Source organism: Neurospora tetrasperma (assembly GCF_000213175.1).
Source record: "Neurospora tetrasperma FGSC 2508 unplaced genomic scaffold NEUTE1scaffold_1, whole genome shotgun sequence".
Taxonomy (NCBI): Eukaryota; Fungi; Ascomycota; class Sordariomycetes; order Sordariales; family Sordariaceae; genus Neurospora; species Neurospora tetrasperma.
In genome coordinates this window covers 3,018,799-3,042,555 of record NW_009799099.1, presented here as the reverse complement: position 1 = coordinate 3,042,555, position 23,757 = coordinate 3,018,799, and the positions used below count along the sequence as shown (strand labels likewise).

At 53.0% G+C, this 23,757-nt stretch overlaps 4 protein-coding genes across 4 annotated transcripts; all 4 read right to left on the bottom strand.

Moving 5' to 3' along the window:
- Positions 1 to 289: 289 nt before the first annotated feature.
- Positions 290 to 5,396, bottom strand: NEUTE1DRAFT_76458 (uncharacterized protein; the record flags this gene model as incomplete). The annotated part of the gene is made up of 7 exons (XM_009849765.1): positions 290 to 2,580; positions 2,671 to 2,860; positions 2,922 to 3,259; positions 3,333 to 3,900; positions 3,976 to 4,092; positions 4,147 to 4,788; positions 5,273 to 5,396. The coding sequence occupies 7 exons, from the start codon at positions 5,394 to 5,396 to the stop codon at positions 354 to 356; spliced, it is 4,206 nt and encodes a 1,401-aa protein (XP_009848067.1).
- A 4,198-nt stretch (positions 5,397 to 9,594) lies between these two features.
- On the bottom strand, positions 9,595 to 11,432 carry NEUTE1DRAFT_127665 (NADP-specific glutamate dehydrogenase; the record flags this gene model as incomplete). The annotated part of the gene is made up of 3 exons (XM_009849764.1): positions 9,595 to 10,886; positions 10,948 to 11,223; positions 11,289 to 11,432. 3 exons carry the CDS (start codon positions 11,332 to 11,334, stop codon positions 9,844 to 9,846), a joined length of 1,365 nt encoding a protein of 454 aa, XP_009848066.1.
- A 3,692-nt stretch (positions 11,433 to 15,124) lies between these two features.
- Positions 15,125 to 16,160, bottom strand: NEUTE1DRAFT_76452 (uncharacterized protein; the record flags this gene model as incomplete). Its single annotated transcript, XM_009849763.1, has 2 exons — positions 15,125 to 15,923; positions 15,985 to 16,160. The coding sequence occupies 2 exons, from the start codon at positions 16,158 to 16,160 to the stop codon at positions 15,125 to 15,127; spliced, it is 975 nt and encodes a 324-aa protein (XP_009848065.1).
- A 1,875-nt stretch (positions 16,161 to 18,035) lies between these two features.
- Positions 18,036 to 22,836, bottom strand: NEUTE1DRAFT_144221 (uncharacterized protein; the record flags this gene model as incomplete). The annotated part of the gene is made up of 3 exons (XM_009849762.1): positions 18,036 to 18,510; positions 18,566 to 22,487; positions 22,734 to 22,836. 3 exons carry the CDS (start codon positions 22,834 to 22,836, stop codon positions 18,471 to 18,473), a joined length of 4,065 nt encoding a protein of 1,354 aa, XP_009848064.1.
- Between the last annotated feature and the right edge of the window lie 921 nt (positions 22,837 to 23,757).

The following is a 23,757-nucleotide window of genomic DNA, read 5'->3' as shown; positions in this document are numbered from 1 at the left end:
TCGGACTAGAAACGAGTTAGAGAGGAGTGGTATTGGGTTATTATCGTGGATCGCCAATCACTCCTGTACCGATATGAATCTCCGGGCCTGCCCGAGTATTTTGCTCAGTGTCTATGTACGCACTCTTCTACTCGTCATGGTATCAACCTCATTCCCAATTTATGATTTCCTTTGAATATTTCACAAGAGAAAACCAATACCAAGTCAAGAACCAGACGCTGTACCGGTAAAAAAAAAAGAGAAAAGCAGAGTGAAATATCCAACTTTTGTCGGAAAAAAAAAAACTGATCCCCATGGTTCCAAAGTTATCATCAAGGTCCGTGGTCGTCACCCTTGTCTCCTTATCATGGCTCTCAATGGAGCAACTCCCCAGAATCTACCATCGCTTTGAACTCATCCTGTGGCTCCACAAACTTGTACGTCTCCCCTCTGCACACCCTATCCACCTCCTCCCTCACAAACGGATAGACATCCTTCCAAGCATTCCGCCCCATCCACACATCCAGGTGTCCATACCCAGGCACAACGCGCCTCTTGTAGCTCGTGTCGTCCATGCCAAAAGTATCACACAAGATCTCGTATGTGCGCTCGGTCGACTCTGGTGATAGCACGGCTTGGTCGCGGCCGACGAACAGCAGGAACGGGATGCCCTTGAGCCGTTGGATGTTTTCGGGCGTGTCGAGGCGCTGGCACAGGGGCTCGTTGGCCATGACGTGGCCCTCGGCGCCCTGCTTCATCAGCAGGTGGAGCAGCTTCATGTTGACGCCGCCGAAGAAGCGGTCGATCTGCCGGTGCGTGGCCTCGTTCAGGTTGCTGTGGTTCCAGCACCGGCCGAACACCAGGCTGGTGCGATGACAGGCCGCGTTATTACAAATTTCCTTGCGCGGTTGAGGGTAGAGACGCAGCAGCTGGTTGAGAGCTTGCTGGACGTAACTGTCGTTGCGACTGGTGCTACAGCTGAACCAGTTACCGGCGAGGGCCTTATAGATCTTGTCATAGGGGCCGGTGGTGGCCTTGATCAGGTTCATGGTTTGCCAGATGGGGTTCATGAAGACTTGGGAGCAGGAGACACCCAGGAACCAGTCGGTTGGGATCGTGCCGTCGAGCATACCGGTGGAGAGGGCGACGCTGCCCATGCAGTGGGCGATGGTGTAGATCTTTTCCTTCCCGTAGTGCTCTCGGATATACTGCATGCATGCCTTGATGTCAAGACGGGCATCATAGGTCGTCCAGTTGTGCTCTGCAACCATGAGCTGTCCGATACGGTGAACTGTGATGAACACGCGATAACCGGCACGTCTGAAGTAGTTGACGGCGTTATACCGGATGGTAGGAAGGGCAAAAATATGGTGGTCAACTGCCGCGCCCGGAACCATGAAGAGGTTTTTGATGTTCTTTTTGTCGTTATCAGGATAATGAGTTGGCTCCCACATATGCAAACGAGTGCAGACTCCATCGTCGGCATAGATGGCAAAGGATTTTGTTGGTGCTGTGTTGTTGACGTAGCCTGTGGGCATCATGCTTGGGTACTCGAGCGGAGTCAACGGCGCCATGAAGAGGGAGAGAGACTTGCGGGTGAAGAAAGTGAGGAAACTGGCCGCACTGGCTACCTTCTTCAAGAGGTTGCTGCCTGTTGGAGTCATAGTCATGATCTCGGAGAGAAAGTGCTTTGGCTGGATGTTCATGATGCCCTTGGCGAGCACCTTGCCCCTCCTCCAAGCATTTTCATCGTCAAGATTGCTGCACATTCCATCCACATGCTCGCTGACGGTCACATAGAGTGTGCTAGTCGAGCGCCAAAACTGCAGAGGGTCTAGCGCAACAGACGAATCGACAACCTTGTAACCATGGAAATGCAGCCTCCTGCCATCGACGCCGGTCATATCAAAATCATACGTCAAGTTCCGGGTACCAGGCGCCTTGTCATCAATGATGAACAAATTGAATTCGCCTCTCCGAACCATGAACGGTGAGCCGGGAATTGCGGGGCACACAAAGGTTCCCGTAAGCATGGCACGATGCTGAGCATGCGAAAGGGTCCTAAAGGTGTCGAAAGCCTGCACACTGAGGAAGAAGCGAGCGCTTTCGCAGCGCGATTTGGCGGTCCGGTAGGCAAGCTCGTATGTAGACCGTTCATCCGTTTTCATGGTGGGGTCATGGTGGATGAAGCCAGACATGACCTCAGTGAAACCCATGCCGCTCGAGCAAAGTTCCTTGGCCATTTGAATAGCTCGGGTTGCGTAGCCGAGACTGTGCCCTTCTTCCATGGCTTCAATCTTTGAGACAGTCCTCACTGGCAAATGCTGCTTGGGCTTATGTTGTGGCTCACCAAACAGATCAAGGATGCCGTTCTCCTCCTCGCTGATGTGCAAACCCTGGCGTTGACAGTAGGCTTCAACAGACCGCTCCGCTAGGGCAGCAATGGTGGCAAAAGGATTGGTACCCAGAGCGGTGGGAATCACCGCGGCATCTGTGACGATGAGGCCATCGTGGGTCTCACTTCCGAGTCCCGTGAACACCTCACCCACATGATTGGTGACACCGGTCCGACCCGTATTGTCTCGGGCCATACAAGCTCCGCTACAAGTTTCGAAACTGTGTTAGTCTAACCATACGTGCCACAGTATACTACTTATACAAAAGTTGGGTGGTAAGGAAGGAGTAACATACCCGATCGGATGGACTGTTATTTGCTGGTTACCCATCATAGCGTCGAAGGGGCTCTTGACATAGGTACCGCCAACAGCCTGCGTCGCTTGGGCCAAAAGGTTATTGAGCTTCTTGACGTGATCACTTCGACCAACGCCAAGGAACTCGAGAACTGGCTTATCATCCTGCAAAGTCAACATGGCCTGGTTACCTGTGAGGGTGTTAGTTTTGCGATAATTGGGCTTTGCTCGTGCTTTATTTGGCCTGCTTACTGTCATGAGACATGATGAGATAAACCTGTGTCCTCTCAATGGCACCCTTTTTGAAGTAAGGGCCTAAGAACCGGCTACCGTAACGAGCCAGAGCAGAGTGTGCTTTGTCAAGGACAGTCAGGTTCTTGGGCTCTTCACTTCCCGGCATCAAGTCTAGCATTGCTTGCAGGAAATGGGCGAGGGCGTGAGGAACCGAGCCCTCTTCAATGACGAATCCGTCCAGAGGGTTCTCTAGGTTATGCCTGCAGTCAATGACACTGGTAATGCAAGGCCCAATGGGGTTATATGGCGAAGGGTATGCCCGACCGATGCCGTTCACCGTTTCGTCGGTGTTGTAGCTTGTAGTAGAAGGTCAGCTTAAACCCGCTTCAAACAAATTTCCAGACAATTTTAAAAAAGATAAAAACTCACCCAAACGCCAGTATGTCTCCATTACCGCTCATGTTCTGGCCGACCAAGTTGCTCATCTCAAGTCCCATCGCTTTGCTTCTGAGCAGAATCTCAGGGGTTGCAAGGGCGCCAGCGCCCAGGAAGACTGCTTTTCGCGCCCGAACCCACATCAAATCGCCGTGAAGGTTGGCCTTGAAGTGGCCACGGTTGCGGCCATGCCAGGCAAAGTAGACAAGGTAGCCGTCATCGTTACCATTTTCGTCCTTGGCCTTTTCGACGTATCGCACCTCGCACTCGCAGAACAGTTCAGCACCCCAGTTCCAGGCATCAGCCAGATATGTAACCAGCGTGGTCGTTTTTGAGCCATCGTTGACGCCAGTAGCATCCTGGCCGGTCAAAGCTGATGCTGACATCTCAACACCACAGCTATTTGGGCCGTTTTGGAAGCGTGTGGTCTGCTTGACCTTCCTCCACTTGTCACCATAGCCCATATACTGGGCTTGCTTCTTGAGGAGTTTGGCCTTGGGAAGCTCAGGCCAGTCATCGGGGTACTCTGCCGGTTCGAGCACTTTCTCTACCTTCTCATAGTCTATGGTGAAGATTAGTATCCATCTTGTAAACCACCTGTGCTCCGCAGGGCAGGTGAGAAGGCCTTTCAACTTACACTTGTCCAAAGAGTCTACTTTGTTTCGGATCTCGGGAGGCCAGGCCTTCATGGCCAAGGTACCTTTATCGGCCTCCATGAAGACATTAGCGTTCATAAGACTTGTTCCACCGAGGCCTAGAATTACATGTTAGCTGACTCTACATCAAGTTTCTGCACAGGTATACTTACCATTAGCCACAACGGCATTTTGTCCCTTTCCGAAGATCAAGTGATACATGCCGGTGGGATCACCTGTCTCAACGGGTATGCCATCCAAAGATCCCGGTGCGAAAGTACCGGAGGTATGGAGTTCCTTGAAGGCATCCGCGGCACCAGTAGGGTACTCGCCAGGCCACTTCTCACGGCCACGCTCAAGAACACACACTGATGAGCCTGTGCGAGCCATGCGTGACGCCGCAACGCCACCACCATAGCCGGATCCGATAACCACGACATCGTAGGCAACCTGTATAAGTTCGACAGGCTTCGAGATTCTTGGAAACGCTTGACGGTCTTGGTCGGCCACATAGCTGCGCACTTTGGTGTTGGCTCGAGCGCGAGGACCCCCAGGTTGGTGGTCATGGATTCCCTCCGTTGGAATCTGGTGAGACTCTTGTTTGGACCGAGAGTAATCTTGAGGTTGTTGCTTAGGGCTCCTACGGGGAGTGGGGGGAAAGTCGGACGCGGGTGACTCGGTAAAGGAGGCGTCTGAGTCGCCGTTCGTATGTGTAGAGCCGAGGAAGAGGCCAGCGGTGTCGGTTTTCACTCCAAGTTGGTGGCCACTACAAGCCGGGGTCGGCGGAGGTGACGGAGCCCCGTTTGACTGGTGAGCTGATAGCATATCCATCTTTTCAGCCCGGAGGATATCAATATGTTCACACCAAGTCTCCTGATAAAAGGGCTTGAGCTGAGGACGTCAATGAAGAGGCCGTTATTGCCAACACAATGGGTATAATGTGGTATATATCTTGTGGACCACAAATGGTAAAGAGAAAAAGTATGAAATAACTCCAACTAAAATCAACGCAACACTGCTAATGAAATTTGAGAGCGAATGGGGAGCTGAGGAGAGATTTCGACGCTGTTGACAGAGCGGATGGGAGGCGTCAGGTTGATATATCTGGTGGGCAGAACGACCTTATGTTCTGCCCTAGTCCTTGGTATCCTAACTTTCTGATGGAGACGCCATAACGTGGCACTGGTCTAGCCCGACAGGGCAAAGGAGCAATAAGAGTTACTCGAGAAGCTCCATGGAAGTGTAGGTGGAAAATGTATAGACTTGTACATCGGTAGTGTATTACCTTACCTTACCTACTCCGTGAGGTATAGGCTAAGGAGGATGAGGGCTGTGCACTGCGTCGGTCTGTATCCGTTCCGGGAGAAGATCTGTTACTTTCGTGTGGAGAAAGACAAAAACGGTTACCTGGCTCTGCGCTCATGGCTCAGTATCGGTATCGTGAAGGCGCAGTGTCAGCTCCGTCTTAATTTGAACCTTGCTCCCTGGTTCCCCGAGGCTGCGCGGAACAAAAATACATTATAGCGGAAAATACAAATCACCATTGGCCGAGGTCCGTACTCCGTACCCAGGGACGACAATGGAGGGTTGCAAGGGGTATGTACGCCGAGTGCATTGCTAGCGTCTGGATATCCACCGAATTGTGCAATGGGGACGGCATGGCACCACCATATGAGAAAGCTCGAGTCAAAGATGCTGATTGTTGTCGACCATCAAGACGGTGTGGGTACACGAACTGCAAGCCTCATGTTTCCCGAAGGATGGGGAGGGGGCAGTTCGTGGGGAGTTGCAAGCCACGGTGATTCCTACAACGAGACAGGAAGCCTTGCCTCTTCTATGATTTTGACAGCCCAAAAAAAAAGTATTTTTTTTTAATAAAAAAATACCGATAAAGGGGGGATTTCTTCCGTCATGTTCAACGATGAGTTCTCTTGACTATGCGTATCAAGTGGTGTCGTGGTTCGGAATAGATGAGCCGGCTACTCCCGTCATCTATCCCAACGATACAACTGACATGGCAGATTCACAGCCAAGCGAAGACTGAGCTGAATTCTTCAGGACCCATTGCGACTTATCCTTGCTGCTGTCCACGTCGATCAGCACCAGATCTTGCCTTTGCTTGGGAAACATATCTGAAGCTCTTTTCAGCCTGGAAATAATTGAGCTTTGCATGTGACTCTGAAGCCCCTGTCTTCCTGGGATTTTTGACGGCGTTGGCTGCCATTCAGGGTCGACCTTTCGATACGAGGATAGCGCCCCGAGGCTTTGTTGTGAGTTTATTGTCGCAAAGGCAATTTGTGACGGTGGATTGCAGCTCTGGTCATGGATGCAGTTCGTGTTGTCCGGAGAAGGGTCTCGAGCCCTGCACACAGCGATGAAGTTGCCATTGGACGTGTTTGGATCATCGAGTGGTTGATAGCCCCTCTCGCCCCTGCACTTCTTGGCTTAGAGATGCTATTGCCGATCTTATTGGCCTGGAAACGAAGCTAGCACCCCCGGTGGTGATAGGACGAGCCCAAAGCTACTGGACGAGAGCTACGCACGAGTCTGACCTGCGAGAACTCTTCTCAGTTCCATTTCCGTCTTTTCTCCTTCCTCAACTTGTTGTCTTGTGCTGAACGTTGTTAGCAATGCATGAGTACTCAGATGTAAGGTCGGTTTTTTCCTACTGTACCAGATACTGGGTATCACGAACGGCCCCCATGTGGCCATTGCCATTGTCGTCATCTTTCATTCCGGCTCATTACGGTTCATGTCCGGGCAGAACGCCAGAACGCCAGAACGGGGACGTTGACTGGATGCTCTCCACGATCCGATCACAATGTGGCTCAGCTTTCAGAGATAACGCGCGATATTCCGAGAAAGGGGGACGTCAGAGAAAGAGGCACGGAAGGCAGTCATCGTCATGGAGAAACGAATGGGGATCGGTTCCCGGCGTAATCTTCAACCGGCCTGTTGCTCCTGCCGCTCTCCCGCATTTCGAGGTTGCATTCAGCCCTGAAGCAGGTGGGTGAGATGATGTTGGTGCAGAGAAGGCCCTCACTCCGTTCTCGTGGCGGCCAGTCCGTGTGGTCGAAGAACTGGAAAGAACATCTGCCCGGTCACGAGTACGCTGTGCATAGGTATACTGCACCCAGGACAGTCGACAATGCGACAGCGGGTGGTGAAATGGCTCGACTCAGCGCTGTATCATGTACGGTATCATGCCAGTTGGATGACACTTATCCGTCTGTGTCTCGGGAGGGGAGTCGTTCATGATGACTGATACAATCTGGGCGGACTGCCCAACATGCTTGAAGGTATAAGCACCCATGGCAGTGCACTCGTGGCAGTAGTGACGTTGATTCTTGTCGTTCCTTTCCCTCTTTTCTTCGCTTCCGGCAGCGCGAGGCTTTCCGAATCACCGTGGGCTCTGTTAGTCAGCATCCACATGGCAAAGCTCGTTGGTGGTGAAACGATCCGTTGTCTCTCTCTACCATGCTTACTCGGTAGGGCTGAGGCTGTGCTAGACGAGCTACGGACAACAAGTTCCTTTTGATGTTTAGCCGAACGAAAAGGAAACAAAAGTTGACAAGGGAACGCAAGGGTGGTACACTACAAATCTCAGCCGCCGAGTGCGAAGAATGTTCGTTCAAGACAGTCCAGTGCAACGTAGATGCCTGTACTCGCATTGGGTCTGAAGGACATTTCTAGCCCAGACGACCTAAGAATGTGATCAACAACCGACCTCAGCCGCGCCATGAATTGCTCTCTATGAGGGTAATATCTTGAGGAAAGAGAGGTTCTGTCCAATCGCACAACTGAATGGAACAGGAGGCAACGAAAGGGAACGAGAACCGGCCACTGCAGTTTTCACTCCTCGCCATCACGACGGTCTGGAAGCCAGTTTCTAGTCGCAGCCCCAAGAGGGAAGGTGCGACTCGACAGCCTTGCGATAGTTACCAGCTGGACATCGTCGCTTCCATGCGATGGGACGGATCTGAGGAAGGGACAGCGTACCAACCGATTGGCATCTGCCGTGGTACTTACGCACGTATTGGTAGGTACCTACACAGTACTACACGCAGCCGTAAGGCTCCGTCCAATGCTTGATGTCCATCGAGCGATATCGATCTGACCCTATAGTAGTTCTTTTATTAAAGGAATCGAATAATTGATGACTGCCTGGAGCGCCAGTCTAGCCGTTCCGTCTTCCCTATAAGGCATCAGCCATTCAATTGGAATTATCCATTGGATCTCAACTTCCAGTGACACCAACATTGCATTACACCGTACCTTGCTCTGTGAAATGTTAGTTTCAAAAGTGCTGACATCCAAGAATATCGCTTTCGTGTTCCCCAGCAAGCAGGCTCCCTCGTGTTGCCTGTATTCTCATTCAAGTCCCAACTGCATGATTGCTTGTATCATCCCGAGCCAGCTTGTCCCTCTCTACTTAATTTATTATTTGTTTTCTTTTTTTCTTTTTCTTTCCCCTATCTGGTCCCGATTCGGACAAAGCAAGTCATGGCAAGGTTGACTTCTGGTTACACCCGTTCTCGTTTCGTTTCGTATTTCCCGGTTTGCTGGGTTCAAAGTGAATGAAGCCTCAAAGTTTTTGGTTCTCGGGTCATCAGAGACTTAATAAGACAGGAATGGAAAGAGTAGCACCAATGCAAGGTGACACCAAGCTGTTCCCCGTGGGGAGGTGTGGTTGTGCCGTCCGAGGATTGGCGAAATTGGATATGCGTGGCGAGATCATTTGTGCCAAGAGATGGTGCTAGGATGAAGAGTATGTTGAAGGAGGAAGGCATCGCCACCACAACATTGTTTCAACCCCCTGGGCTTTTGAGTTCGGTGCTTCCCCAACTCCTTCATAGTGTTATTTGAATCATGATTGCCCCTTTCGGCTGCTAAAGTTGTACAGAGGAAGCTGAACGAGGGCACGGGAATTAGGCAACCTGCTTATTTGTCGCTAGTGGTTTACTCTTGCACTAACTTTTGGAGCCGCGGTAAGTACAGGAAACTGTTAGTGTCCAACTAAGACCCTAACTCTCTCACCATCAACAGTCCAATGGGATCAGACACTCCAATACTCCAGCTCACCAGCTACGATACGGTGACGGAATGCGAGCCTCTCGTACACCCATACGCTGGAATTAAAAGCTGTGATGAGTCGGCCCCCATTTCTCAAAGTCGCCGTATCAAATCGGAATCGTTGATAACTCGAATCAGAGAGAAACAGGAGAACAGAAATGCTCGAAAAAAAAACAGCGAAGAGAGGTTGTCAGTAATTACAAAAACGGGCAACATCGGAATCTTTGAAACTCCAAATATGGTTCCAGTCTCTAACAAGAATGACGCGATCCGGCGTTGTCTGCGGCGCAAGAGGTTATCGATGACTTGAACGCAGTATTACCCTGATTTCTGCCAAAGCTGCGGGTACCAACATTTGACATGGCCTGGAAGAGGTTCGGGATTTTGAAACAGCCAAAGTTAATTCTAAGTACGACAAACCCTATGGGGCGCAATGCAAGGAATTGGCAAGGCAGACACACTTACAGTTATTGAGGACGTACAATTTACACGCAACAGGGAATTGGAAGCACGCAGTCAAGATTATCACGGTCACTAGGAACGCGTTGCAAGAAAGTCAAGCTTTGTGTGAATCGACAGGTAGGATATGAATTCACCAATGGTATATGTACATGGAAAGTCATCAAACCCGCCTCCATCTAAAATAAACTCAAACGCCAAAAAAAACCCAAGCCTGCTCGGTAAGATAGCATGGCAAACCCCAACTCCGGCCCGTGATTTTCATTGCTCAGTTCCCATCATAAAGACTTCCTTTTTTTTCCCCCTTCCATTCTCATTAAACGGTCAAAAGAGACCGTTTAGTTCTTGGACCACCAGTCACCCTGGTCGTGCATGGCCTGGGCAACCTTGACGAAACCAGCAATGTTGGAGCCGGCAACGAGGGAAGGAAGCTCGCCCTCAGCAGCCTCGACGTAGGTCTTGGCAGTGTTGAGACCGTTGAAGAAGGCGTTCTTCATGATGTCCTTGAGCTTCTCGTCAACCTCAGCCTGAGTCCAGTTGAGGCGCTGGCTGTTCTGAGCCATCTCGAGACCGGAAACGGCAACACCACCACAGTTGGCGGCCTTGCCGGGGGCGTACCAGACGGCCTCGCCCTTCTTCTCCTTGCGGTTGTTCTCAAAGACCTCGATGGCCTCGAGAGTGCAGCCCATGTTGGAACCCTCGGCGACGAACTTGCAGCCGGCGGCAAGGAGACCCTCAGCCTCCTCCTTGGAGACCTCGTTCTGGGTAGCGCAAGGAAAAGCGATGTCAACCTTGCCAACGTGAAGCCAGGGGCGGGCGCCCTCGATCCACTTGACGTGGCCAGCGTGCTGGAAGGTGGTAAGAGACTGACGGGCCTCCTTGATGGCCATGATGGCGTTGATGTCCTCAACAGTGATGCCGGACTCGCCAGTGGCGACAAGGGCACCCTTGGAGTCGGAGAGGGAGACAACGGTGGCGCCTAGCTCAATGAGCTTGAGGGCGGCGTACTGGGCGACGTTGCCAGAACCGGAGAGGGCAACGCGCTTGCCAGCGTAGGAGCCAGCGCCAGAGTACTCGAGCATGTGGCCGACGTAGTAGACGAGACCGTAACCAGTGGCCTCAGGGCGAATGAGCGAACCACCCCAGGAGAGGCCCTTGCCAGTAAGGACACCCTCGAAACGGTTCGCGGCCTTGCGGTAGGCACCGAACATGTAGCCGATCTCGCGGCCACCAACACCGATATCACCAGCGGGGACATCGGTATCGGCACCAATGTGCTTGTGAAGCTCGGCCATGAAAGCGCAGCAGAAGCGACGGATCTCAGCGTCGCTCTTGCCCTTGGGGTCGAAGTCGGCACCACCCTTGCCACCACCCATGCTCACTAGAGACGCCGAGTCAGCAAATCTGGTATTCTGGTTTTGTATATCCGTTCGGTCACTTACGGCCAGTAAGGGCATTCTTGAAGATCTGCTCGAAACCGAGGAACTTGAGAATGGAAAGGTTGACGGAGGGATGGAGACGGAGACCACCCTTGTAGGGACCGAGGGCGGAGTTGAACTGGACACGGTAACCGCGGTTGACCTGGACGTTGCCGTTGTCGTCCTCCCAGACAACACGGAACTGAATGACACGCTCGGGGATGGAGGCAACGGTGAGGGCGGTGCGGTACTCGGGGTGCTTCTGGAAAAGGGAGGAGTTCTCGAGAGTGTAGGCCAACTCTGTGGCGAAAATCAAGTCAGCTCTGTGTCCGCGGCTATACGATCGGTTTTTCTCTCAGACATACCCTTGTAGGCCTGCTCGAACTCGGGCTCAGAGGGAAGGTTAGACATTTTGAATGTGGTGAAAGGGATAAAAATAAATTAGCGGGTTGGCCACCGGGTATCGATAAAGTTATGCTTGGTGGGAGGGCAAGATGGATGAGCAAGAGAACAAAGATGAGAGGGGGCACAGCTTTCTGGAGGAGGGGAGGAAAAGACTTTATACAAAACAGAGCTGGGGCGACTGGGGGAAGGAAGCAGAGGTAACCTTGAAGGTTTGGGGAGGAGCCAGCGTGAAGGAGGAGACCTCGACTGGGCGAGACAAGACAGACGGGATGGAAGGGCCCACGGTCGGAGGTTCGTTGCGAGGATGGGACGAAGCTACTACGCTTGTCCGTGACATCGGATCCTTGTTCCTGTCTCGATCCCCCCTCGATCCCCTCGTCCCTAGTGCTTTCCCCGTCCTCCGAACATGGAGACACCTGGAGGCGAGCATGAAACCACCATCACCTCGCCTGTACACTTATTTTTTTTCCAGGCGGCATTCAAATCCCGCGTTGCAGCCCGCGAATAATCCCAGCCGCAGAATGCCATTGAGGAATGGGAGCGTGGGGCCCATGGGGGCACTCGGGGTGGTGGGGTTGAACTAGTAGTCCCTGTCAGTCTGTCACTGTGTACTTGGCCACCAATGGTGCTGTCCCTATCTACTTACTTGTATGTAGACGGGATGTGGTCCCGCCTGGTTCTGCAATATGTATCAGATGCATCCAAATGTCGCTCTTCAGATTGGCAGATGTGGCCTGAACCGGCAGTGCGGATTGCATAGCGATAAACGCGATACAATTCGTCGAGGAACTTTGTTCACCAACGTTATTCTCGAGACAATATGCGTCATGTCTCGCGAGCGACGGAGACGCGCCTTTCTCCTGTGAAAATCTTTCCATCCTCCTTCTTTCCACATCCATCTGCACATGTACACTACTGCGTACATAAGGCGTGGGATATCACAGCACAATGGAACAATTATTGACCAAGCACTTGGGTGGGAGGGTCGCGTAGAATTGCCCGCTCTTCTAGACTTGAAGGTGTGACGGGCTGTGTCAACGTCATTTCTCTTATCAAAGCTCCGAGGTCGGCTCTCTTTTCTGAGCTATCGATAGTAGAAATATCCTTTTATCAACACTAATTACTACCTACTTAGCGTATAAGGTCGGCGACAGTGAGAACATGCCCGACGCTATTTCCAACTTGGAATGTAATTTGAACGTGCAATAGAGTCGTCACTGATCAATTCATCGTCAGCACTAGCCACTCCTGCCATGGCACAGGCTGTCCTGCCCGTGCGCAGAATTTTGCCAGTTGGGGCGAGAACTGAGAAGTGAGACCCGTCCGTCCTGAATCAAGACATGGCAGGCCAAGACATGGCAGGCCGGGACTGCGCTTGCTGCGCAACCTCGGCGAGCTCCACGCAGGGCGCCACAGCCGCATACATGATGGATCGGCTGCTGTCTTATCGGCGCATGTTTATTGGTCGCCTCGACGGTTTGGTAAAAAGCTTATGTGAACAAGTCGTGAGTGGTTTCGTTCTTCTGCTCCATTTGGTTTCGCATGGGTTTGCACGCTGGACCAGCCCATCCTTTCTGAGGCAAAGATTGGACCACGGACCAATGCCAAGTTGCGCCAAACCCCAACTTCGCCCACTCATTGCCAACGCCGCTTCAGAGTCGCTACCGCCGTCGAGCACTCCGACCTCGCAGGTCGCGTGTCGTAGCAGGCTGTCAGGTCAGTCATGCAACGCTGCGGCAGCATCAGGGTTTCATTGGAGGATATGGGGTGAATGAGATACGATTTGTCCTTTTGCTAACGAATTGATACTTGTCATTGGACTGTTTGATCAGCTACCTGGGGAGGCCAGAACAGGTTGCAGTCCGAAACCGCCCTTGGAAGCAAGGCCCCTGCTTGCCATGCACTCGTCGCCGTTGTTGACTTGGTGTGAATGCATTCCCAAGTATACATCCTTGTCGCCAACCCCCACCTTCCTTCCTGGGATACACGATAACGATTCAGGCACGTGTCAGCGTCCCTGCAAACTGCAGCAATTGTTCAGCCTTGCAGGAGCTTATCAGTGGACGGAGAGGCAGTGAAAAAACAAAGTCAAAAGAAAAAAAGAAAAAAAAGAGAGAGAGAGAAGATAGAGAGATTGTGGTGTATCTCCGCCACTACCACGGGTCGCGGTCCGCTTCGGCGAGAACTAGATAAATACTCCTCGCCATCGACAACGAGCGTGGAAAAGTCTGGGCAGACAACCACACCACAGTTCAACGGGAAGCTACGCCGAGTTAGTCCGCCAGCGACTATCCAAAGCGACAACGTCAAAAACTCGACATGCCGAAACTTCGACGATTGATGGAGCGTTGCCAGCCTCGTCGAGTACACTTTTCTGACCAGCTTCGGGAGTAGGTCTGCTCTCCGGTGGCAGTTTCGCAGCTCAACTCTTTTCTCCCAAGTAGTTTTCCGCCGGCTGGCTTGTTTCGGCGAGTACACTACACGTCCAACAGGTCCATCTCTAGCCCGGCACAATCTTCCTATTTGCGTGGCGCCGAAATGAAAATGAATCCGACTCGCGAAGAGAGGCCACCCGTGAAGTGGAAACAAGCTTCTTCACATCCTATTCTTCCCGATGGTCAGCGCCAACACCAGGGGCAATCCCGGCCGCTAGACGCCGCCGACTTCGGGTTGCCAGTCATGTCAATCGGCGGGAACCCCCGACATCGTGCTCATGCCCGAGTCCACATCACGGAACCACCGCCCGACCAGTAAAGGTATCAAGAGATCGACCAGTATCTCGACCGTACCCACACATCCGCCTCTCCCATGGGCAACCCCGCCAAGCGACGATTCGGGGCTAAGCGGCACCAAAACCCCCATCTCCGAGCGGCCAACGCGGGTTTCCGGTGCTGCTGCGAGCACTTGCAGCCTGTCTGCATTGCAAGTGAAGCTCCCGCGTTCAACATACGGTGCGACCTTATCTCGCATGTGGGCGCTATATACGGGCCGACATACCCTTGGCGCTGGACTTTACTGGTACTGTAGCTGCCAGCTTGTCGCAACCAAGACGGACACCCATCTCCGCTCCCAGTTCGTACTTACCCACCATTCGTCCATCTTTTGCGTGGTTTATGTTTGAGGCCAGCGTTCGGTGACTGAGTGACTGGCCTCCACACGAATGTGGGTGTCGGCGATCTCGAAAACCACCGAGGTGCACAGTTGCCGGTCAGTTGCCGGTGTATGGTTTGTACGAGACTTTGTGAATCACTTCACAGCAGCTTGCCAACTGCCTTTGAGCCTGATGATGCGGCCAAGCTAACTTGAAAGCTGTCCGCCTCATTTTCCGATCTGTCTGTCACTTGCACTGATTGATCATCATCAATGGCCAGAGCAGCACAACGATTGCCTTGCAGCGCACTTTCCCATCTCATCCCTGATCACGCTTTCCGTTGAGTCCAGTGGCCAGGGGCAGCTCTCTGTCGAAATACTGGAGATGTCCCTTCCCTTGAAAACGGAATGGCAAGCTGGACTTTTCGGGAGAGCAGGGTTGCGGACGGAGGCATATATCACTGGCCATATCCCGATTGTTGACGCGCGGAACAGGAGTCACTTTCCAGTTTTACCGGACGACGAAGAAGACGTGTCACGTACGAATTATGTACTATTGAAGATTTGCCAAGAATCGAATACAGAATCATTACTTTCCATCGTGTCTCTACTGCTCGTTCCTTCTGCTTCCCCACCCACTAACGCCAAGACATCTTGCTGACAATGGCGATACAAACAGAACAACCGACGCTCCCCATCAACCGTTTCACGACACCTGCATTACGATCGGACCAGCCACGATGATATCATCCGTCAGCTTGCCTGTCAACGGGCCCGCGCTCGCCAAGTTCACATAAACAACGCCCTTCAAGCCCTGCGGCACCACGCACGCGCCCGTAGCAGCATCGAATGCCGTGAATGCCGTACCGCCGGGGATGCCACCCGTGGTGAAAGCGCAGAACTTCGCGCTACCCGTCGCCGACGCATCGCTGCTCTGCAGCTTCACTTGCGACCCGGCAGCCGCCACCGTCTTCCCGTCCCCGCCCATCGTCAGCGTCGGAAACGCCTTCAAGATCAGATTGCTTCCATCGGGACAGCTTGTGATGAAGGGCGCCGCAAGGCTGAAGACCTGTTTAGGAGACAAGGGCGTGTCGAAGGCCTGCGGCACCGCCACCACGCCGCTCGCCGCTCTGATGAACGTCTGGTGGCGTGCCTCGACCGTTAGGATCGAGGCCGCGGTGGTCAGGATGCCCGGGTCGGTCACGAGCTGCGCCGCGCCCAGGTATGCCGACACGCCAACGTTCTCGAGCACGGCGGCTGTGGCGACCATGGCGGCGGCAGAGGTGACGGCCTGGAAGTTATAGGTACATTCCTGTACGGGCTTGGCGCCGGCAGCGGCAATGGCGCCCTGGAGCAGGATTACGTGCTCCTCTTCGATGCTACCGATGCCCTGTAGGTCCTTGATCTGAGACTCGGAGAGCCCGAGGGCGGTGAAGTCGGCGGCAGGGAATTTGGCGAAGCCTTCGCGGTAGAAGGTATTTTCGAGGTGCTCAAGCGTAAGAGCGCTGGAAGACAGGTTCGTTAGCTGATGTGAGGCTTGTGCAAGGAGAGAAGAGGAGAGCCTACAATTGCAGGATATCTACATCCGTTAGACCGGCGGCGGCAGCAAGGGCATTTTGACGCCTGATGAAGCTGTGGATCTTGAGTTGGTTGTCTGTCAACTTGGGGATGGCAGGCAAGGCCGAGGTCAAGGCCGCTAGGCATGCCGTGATCAGGCCGAGGGTCTTTGTGATCGAAGGCATGTTGTCTTGTATATCGACTTGCTTCGTGGCAATTTGGCGTCGATGGTATAAAGGTAGGTTGTCTTTATTCTGCGTTGTGTCACCTTAAAATGGTCTCTTTTTCGTCGAAGGAATGCGAGCCTGGTGCTGTATATGCTTGTGTGCGTGTGTGGACTATGTTTGTCCCAGTATTACAATATGAGTAGGGAACCCCACAAGGCCGGGCTGTAGGTTGCTGGACTTTGTTGACCGTCGTTTAGACAATTGTCGTTCAGTGTGATGAAGTGATGAGCACAGCTCGAAGAGACAAGTAGAAAACTCGAAAGGAGAATGAATGGAAGCAGCAAGAAAGCAGACCCGTGCTTGGTATAAAGAATGAATGAAACAGAAGAGCAAATGCAACACAAACACAACACCAGGTTGACAATCGATCGTGAAGGTGAAAAGGAAGATGGTGAGAAACGAACAAGAAGTATAAGGGAAACGACCGTCTGAAGATATATCCAAAAGGAGACAACGTCACAACTAACAAGAGTCGTGATGTTACGGTGATGGCGAGCGCCAAGGGGCCGGATCACGGAATATGTAGTGTACGGGGTCATGGACCCTACCTACATTTCACTATGTAAGGGCAAGGAGATAGCTTCACTCAGCGGCAAACGGCTCTTGAGTGTTCCGGGGATCTGGGGTAATAGCATTGCGGAGATAGTGGTCGTTCCCAAACCACCAGGGACTGACATGGGCAGGGGTTCCTCGAGTTGCATGAGTGGTGAAGGAAGCTCGGAAGCAAATGGTACTGTACTACCTACCTATCATATACAGGTATTGCTTAACATAACTCGAAACAAAGTTGAAATTTCCCAATTGAGGGGCGCATGCGGATCTGACTTGCTGAAATGTCAATAGCATGTGAGATACGAACAAGCCGCTGTCTAGATATATGTTATGTAATGACATAGAGGAAATGGAAACTTCCGAATACACTCATCCGATCCCATCCTTTATCACAGGTAGCCTAGGTTGGCGAGGTAGAATAGAATATCTATCTGGTGACAAGGCAGGAGAGTAAATAACCAAAAGAACTAAATCTTTTCCAACTCTTTTCTCCGAGGGTTGACTGAATCAATCAAAGGTGATGAAAGCGTCAAGTAACTAACTAAGTAGCCAAGTCATTCTTGACGTTTCGTTTCTTCGTTCTGGACTTCTCAGCGGCCTCTCTTGGCTCAATCCTAGCTCTACTCTGAACCACAACAATAGAGCCAGAAACGTGTGGAGGCATGTAGAGAGAGGGGTATGTAGTTAGAAACAAGCCATTTTCATATCAATGCAACATGATCAAAATCATGAACCTGGAAGCTCAACTATCCCAAACGGTCAACCGAGACTCCGAACCAATAACAACAAGCTCATAAGAGAATTAAGGTTGAGGGTTGGAGGTGCATCCAATCTTGCATGCGCTCGGATATCTCCATTTCCATAAGAAAATGAGAGTCGTCGAGATATAGACAGGGGACGGGGTTACACCACGGAGAACATCTGTAACATTAGGGTTGTTGGGGTTGTTGAAGGGGTCATCGCTTCCATGTCTCAAACACGTTTTAAAGGTCTCACGGGTACACGGATTTGTTCTAACCCGGTACCCTTACCAAGCCTTTTTCAAGCTTGATTTGACGTTGACTGTCTCCTACCTACCTCTCATCACACTACTTGATGACGGATTTCGATTCGTGAACACGTTCTATGGAAATGGAAGACATGGATGCCGAGCTGGAAAAAGATGTTCCACAATGTATATACACCCCTTTTTGCCCACACTCGGCATGGGTAAAGCTTCCTTAACAGCACATTTGCACTTGCGATAAGCTTGATTCTGCCGAATAGCCACACCACCTTGTTGATTATAATCCGCCTTCTTTTCACTACGTCAAATAATTATAATTTATGTCTGTGCTCGGCTTTTGCTGTCTTACTGATCCTCATCATAACGTATTCATCCCCCCGTCACCAAAGCTATCTTAGGTAACCAAATTATGATTGATACTCCCATAAGGGCCCCTTTCTGTCACATAGCTGCCACCCGCCAAGTTATCCATGTTGAGTGTGATAACACCTTCGCGAATAAGCCAACAGACTATAAGAGATGCACACCATATCGTCAATAAAGGAATACACCCACATAACAATCTTGAAGACGTTGCTTTCTAACACATCATACATCATCCGTTCCTCCTACTTGTTTGACAAAATCTCCACATGACGACGGACATTAAGGTGAGTCATCTTAACCGTTCCTGCACTGCTGCGCATCTTCTTTCCAAAGCATCAAATCATTTAGAGGGCATAGGGATTGAGCGAGCGGATGGTCAGGCACCTGTGTGTTTGGTCAGTTGTGCATGTTGTAAAGAGAGAAGGGATGTAGAACTTACGGTGGGCTCTTGGAAAGGTCGGTCTTGAGGATGACAGGCACACGGGTCATCTCCGTCACATCCTGGATGTACTCGCCACCCTCCTCGCGGAGCTTGAAGAGCTTCAAGTACTTCTCCTTGTTGGTCAAGCGAGCCTCCGGCGCCTCACCGACGGGCACCTTCGAATCAGACCGAGTACGGTGGAGGGTACCGACGGCCTCAGCCGCAGACTGAGTAGGTGAGCCAGGCACGCTCTGAGTCGGGCGCTCCGCAAGAGATGCGCCGGCCATGGCCTCGGTGATATCAGAGGCATTGTCCTCGATGTCGTCCTCGTCCTCGTCCTGAAACAGGGCGTCAACATCATCGTGCGAGACGGTACCAGTCTCGATCTGCTTGCGGGCAGCCTCCTCGCGATCCTTCTTAGCGCGTTCGGCCTCCTCAGCCTGGCGAGCAGCAGCGAGAGCATTCGAGATGCGCTGAGAAGCGGCTGCCTTGGGACGCTCATCTTCAGGGACGTAGGCGGAGCTGGGAACACCCTTCTCCCAGTAGAGTTCAAGAACTCTCTTCTCCTTTCTGAACTCAGCCTTCTTCAGAGGAAGCTGGTCGCAGTGGACGCGCTTCTCGAAGCCCCACTCCGGAATGAGAACGTCGAAGGCAGATTCGTACACACAAATGACGATACCCTCGCTAATCAGGTCGCCATTAACCTCCTGCCGCTTCTTATCCATGGTGCGGCAAGATTCGATGTGAACACTCTGTTCCTGAGCATTTTGAGCCGAATCCTTCTTGGTGTTGCAAGACTCTACGGTCTTGACAAGGTTCTCCAAATCCTCAGTATATTCAATCTTTCCATCAGAAAGAACAGCCTCAAGCTGACGATGAACAATGATGTCGGCGTAGCGCCTAGTGGGGTACGTGAAATGAGTGTAGAGGGGTAAGTTCAAGGCATAGTGAGGCCAAAGCAGACTGGCAGTCTTGCCCGCAATGAAGTACTTGGCGCGCTGCATAGATTTGACGAGGAGGGTCTCCATACCCTTTCTGATGTCAGAGTCGTCAATCTTGAACAAGCTATTCTGTAGGGTACCACTGCTAGTAGCGTCAATGTCGTAGCCCAAAGCAGTCATACGGTCAATGATAGTTTGTAGGCGGCGGGAGTTAGGAGCAGACTGCCTGCGCAGAAGGGCTTTCTCCGGGAGTCCCTGCGCCAGACGTTGGGCAACATGGGTGTTGGCCTTGTGCATAAGCTCTTCGACAAGTTCAGTGGCCTGGCTAGACTCGAAAATGTTGTGCTTAGGCGGGATGTTCTCATCATCAAGTTGCTGGAGGAGACGGAGAGGCGCAATGGGTTCGCCACCGGCGCCCAAGCGAGCTTCACGGAACTTCTGGGCGACAGCGTTGAGAATCTGGATGTCCAGAGCCTTCACAGACGGATGGGAGAATCCGCTGCTACCGGAAATGGCTTCATCGATCTGGCTAAGCGATACCTTTCCGCCGCTCTTGACGATGCCCTTTCCAATCCAGGTGTCGCCTTCAGCCACCGCGCCAGTCTGGGGGTTGACGTGGAACACAACGCTAAAAGTCAAGCGATCCTGTTCAGGAGTGAGGGTGCAAAGCTCGCTCGACAGCTTGGGGGGGAGAAGGGCACAGAAGCGGTTGACAAGATGGACCGCAGTACCGCGCTTCTTAGCTTCACGGTCAACGAGTGAGCCGGGCTTGACGAAGTGGGCGACATCGGGAACGTGAATACCAATTTCAATCTTGCCGTCAGGCAACTGCTTGAAATGAACACCGTTGCCAAGCTCGACAGAGCTATCTAATTCAACAGTGAACACATTCTCGCCACGGAAGTCACGGCGAGCGGCAAGAGCAGCTTGATCCTCACTTTCAAGCGACCAGTCTTGCTGGCTGACGTTGCGCAAAACAGCCTCAGCAAACTCGTCGGACGCGAAGTTGTTGTCACGAAGGAGGGCATCGGTCTCAACCTTAAGATCACCCATTTTGCCCAGCTTCTCAACGAGGGTACCAAACGGATGCAGAGAAGTGATGGGCCAGCGCTTGATGCAAGCCACGAAAATCTGGTCCGCATAGTCCTGGTGCTTCTCCACGAAGTCCTTGGGGGCTTGCTCGGTAGGAATGGCAATCAGAGGGACACGCTTGTCCGTGGGCTTGAACCAAACGATCTTGGGCTTCTCGTGGGAGCGCGAGTCTTGCTGGCGGCCATTGCCACCGTCTCTCGCGGCGCGTTCAGCTTCCTGCTTCTCCTTCGTAGCCTGGCTGCTCGGGCGGAGCAAACCAAGGGTACCAGAAAACATTTGGCCGGGAACACGCTCAATAACAGCAACAATGTGACCAGCAAAGAGAGGCTGCTGCTCATCATTGATCTCCTCTTCCTCGACCAAAAGAAGACTTTGACCTTCAACCTCCACGTCGTCGTTCTTCTTTTGGGTAGGACGCTGTCTGAGGCTGCCACGGCGGCGGAGTCCCCCCTCAGCGTTGCCATTGTCGTCACCAGTATTTTGGCCTCCACTAATGGAGCCAGAACGAGTGTCGGTAATATCCTTGCGCTTCTTCTTTTCTTCCTTCTCGCGCTTCTGCGCCCACACTTCACCAACATCCAACAGCTCAACCGCAACGAGATCACCTTCGAGAGCACGGTTGCGATCCTTGCTGCCGCAGATGAAAATATCGGCGGGAAGCAGGCCATCCTGCGTCGAGACGTACGCATCGCTTCTGTTCTTCTTGTTCACGCGGAGAATACCAGAAACAAGCTGGCCGTTACCCAAGAGGGCAGGAAGAGTAGCTTGGGGAAGGTAAGGAGTGAAAAGCGTCTTCCGCTGCTGTTGCTGGCTTTGCTGACCAGGAGCAGCCATTTGAGGAGCGTGCTGGCTGGCGGCAAGACCAGTAAGTGGCTGACCATTCATCTGAGCAAGCTGAAGAGCCTGAAGCTGGTTGAGCTGCATCGGATTAAGTTGTTGGCCAGGGAAAACCTGGGGCATCATCATCTGACCGGGGAACTGGACCAGCTGAGGCTGTCCGGGATACTGGAAGGATCCAATCGAAGAGATGGACTGGCTCACCGAGCCGCGGCTGCGGTGACCGGGCTGGAAGCCCTGGCTCTGAGGAAGGGCAGCGGTCTGGTCCTGAGCCTGGTTCTGGTTCTGGTTCCTCCAGTTGCCGTCGAAGTTGCGGGAACCAGTGCGGGCATGGCCGCCACCAGGAGCGCGGCGAGAGAAGTCGCTGCCTTGGCCCATTGAGTCGGTAGAGAAATGGCCTCCGCGGCCACCACGGCCATTGGCACCAACAGCCATGCTCTGGCTCCTGCCATGGCCGCCACGGCCGCCACGGAACGACGATCCCTGAGCTATCTGGCCCTCCGCCGGAGCAGGAGTGGTGCTCGGGGTGGTCTTGGCATCATCCTCAGACTTCTCGGAGGAGCCAGGGGCAGGAGCAGCAGGGAACTGGAAGGTAGACGTCGTGCGCTTCTGTTGGGCGATCTCGGCGGCCTTCTTGGCATCGGCCAAGGCCAAGGAATGTCTTCTCTGATGACCGCCGCCGGATCCACCACGACCACCACGACCGCCGGTGCTGTTCTCTCGGGCGTGACCCTGGGTGGGATCTTGGAAATTGCCGAACGTCGAACCAGAGGCGCCGGCAGAGGGAGCAGGCGGCGGGCCCCCCATGCCCATGTTTGGAATGGCCGACTGATTACGGCGATGTGAAAGCGGTTGTGTAGGAGGAGCTAGGGGCGGCTGCTGCTGCAGCTGGACCGGGAACTGGAAGCCCGCCTGAGGCGCCAAACCGGCAATGGGCTGGAAGTTGGTGAATCCGCCAGGGCCCAGGGGTTGCGTGGCCGGAAGCATGCCGAGGTTGGCATATTGAGCTGTAATTTGCTGTTGCTGCTGCTGAAGGAGTTCGATCTGCTGCTGGATGGCAAGCTGTTCCACTGCACGGAGAAAAAAATCCAGTCAGTACGCCAGCGCATTGAAGGGGGGGGATGAGGGGTTACAGTCAGGACACAAGACGGGAACGCGAAGGGGTCAGGGGTACAATCATTGGCTTTTGAAGCTTTTCGCCACGAGCAAGAACGGACCAGTGCAAGAGCGGTAGAGGGGCGCCGCGATAGTACACGATGGCAAAGGCGATGACAATAGCAAAACTCAAAACATACTGTTCGTGTTTGAAAACATACTCATCAACGGGGTCAGCTCCGACGGGCTTCTTCGATGGGCGATATGGAGCCGTCGGCCGGCGGGGCCAGAGACGCCTCCTTGAGGCTGCTGTTGCTGATCCATGATGCAGGTTGTTGGGACGGACAGGTGCAGATGACTCGGGTGATCCAGGCAGAAAAAGGTGCACGTCGAGTGCGAATGCAAGGCGAAGTCGGCGTTGGAACTAAAGCGTGTGAAGAAGTAAAGCAGAGCACGAGACGAGTCGAGTCGAGTCGAGTCGAGTCGAATCGAGGCGTGGTCGACCGAACAGAGACGAGGGGGAGGTTATTGAGCTGGGTTTATCTTTTTTGTGTGGCCGGATTGCCGTTGCGATGCATCAGATGCGATGGGAGTTGCGGTATGTTTGGTTGCGGTGCGGAGACGTCGCCCCAAAGGACAGTTTTGTTTCGCAGTTAAAGCGGATTGGATGAAAGAAATCAAGTCCAAAGAGGTTATAATGAGAGATTGAAAAGTTGCTACGAGGGAGTGTAGAGAGAAGGGAGGGAGGTGTCCGGCTTTGCTAGTTGACGTTGAAGCTAGAGAGGAGCCTGAAGCCGATGCGGATTGAGGTTCGTGAGGAGGGAAAGGGAAAGGGAGAGTGCAGGAGGAGGAGGAGTCGGAGGACGGGAGAAAGAGGTTCGGTGCTATAGGAAGTCAGGAGGACTGGGCCTTGGACCTGGGAGGAGGAGGAGGAGGAGGAGGAGGAGGAGCAGAGCACTTTCAGCGCCGCAGCGGGCAGTCAGCGAGAGGAACCCGAAAGGTCCCATCCTTCGGCGGGCATCCTGGGCTGGCTTGTACCTAGGGTATCTACCTACCTAGAGGTACCTACCTAGACTACATGCTAGTGACGAACTGATGCGTGAGAGGGAAACGGCCCGGGGACAGGATGGTGCCCGCCCGCCTGGCAGTCCGTCCTGCTGAGGTGAGTGAGGTCCGTCCCTCCTTGGAGGCGCATGCTGCAGGTGTACACGGTGCGGCGGCGGAGCATGGAAGGTCCGGGTTCAC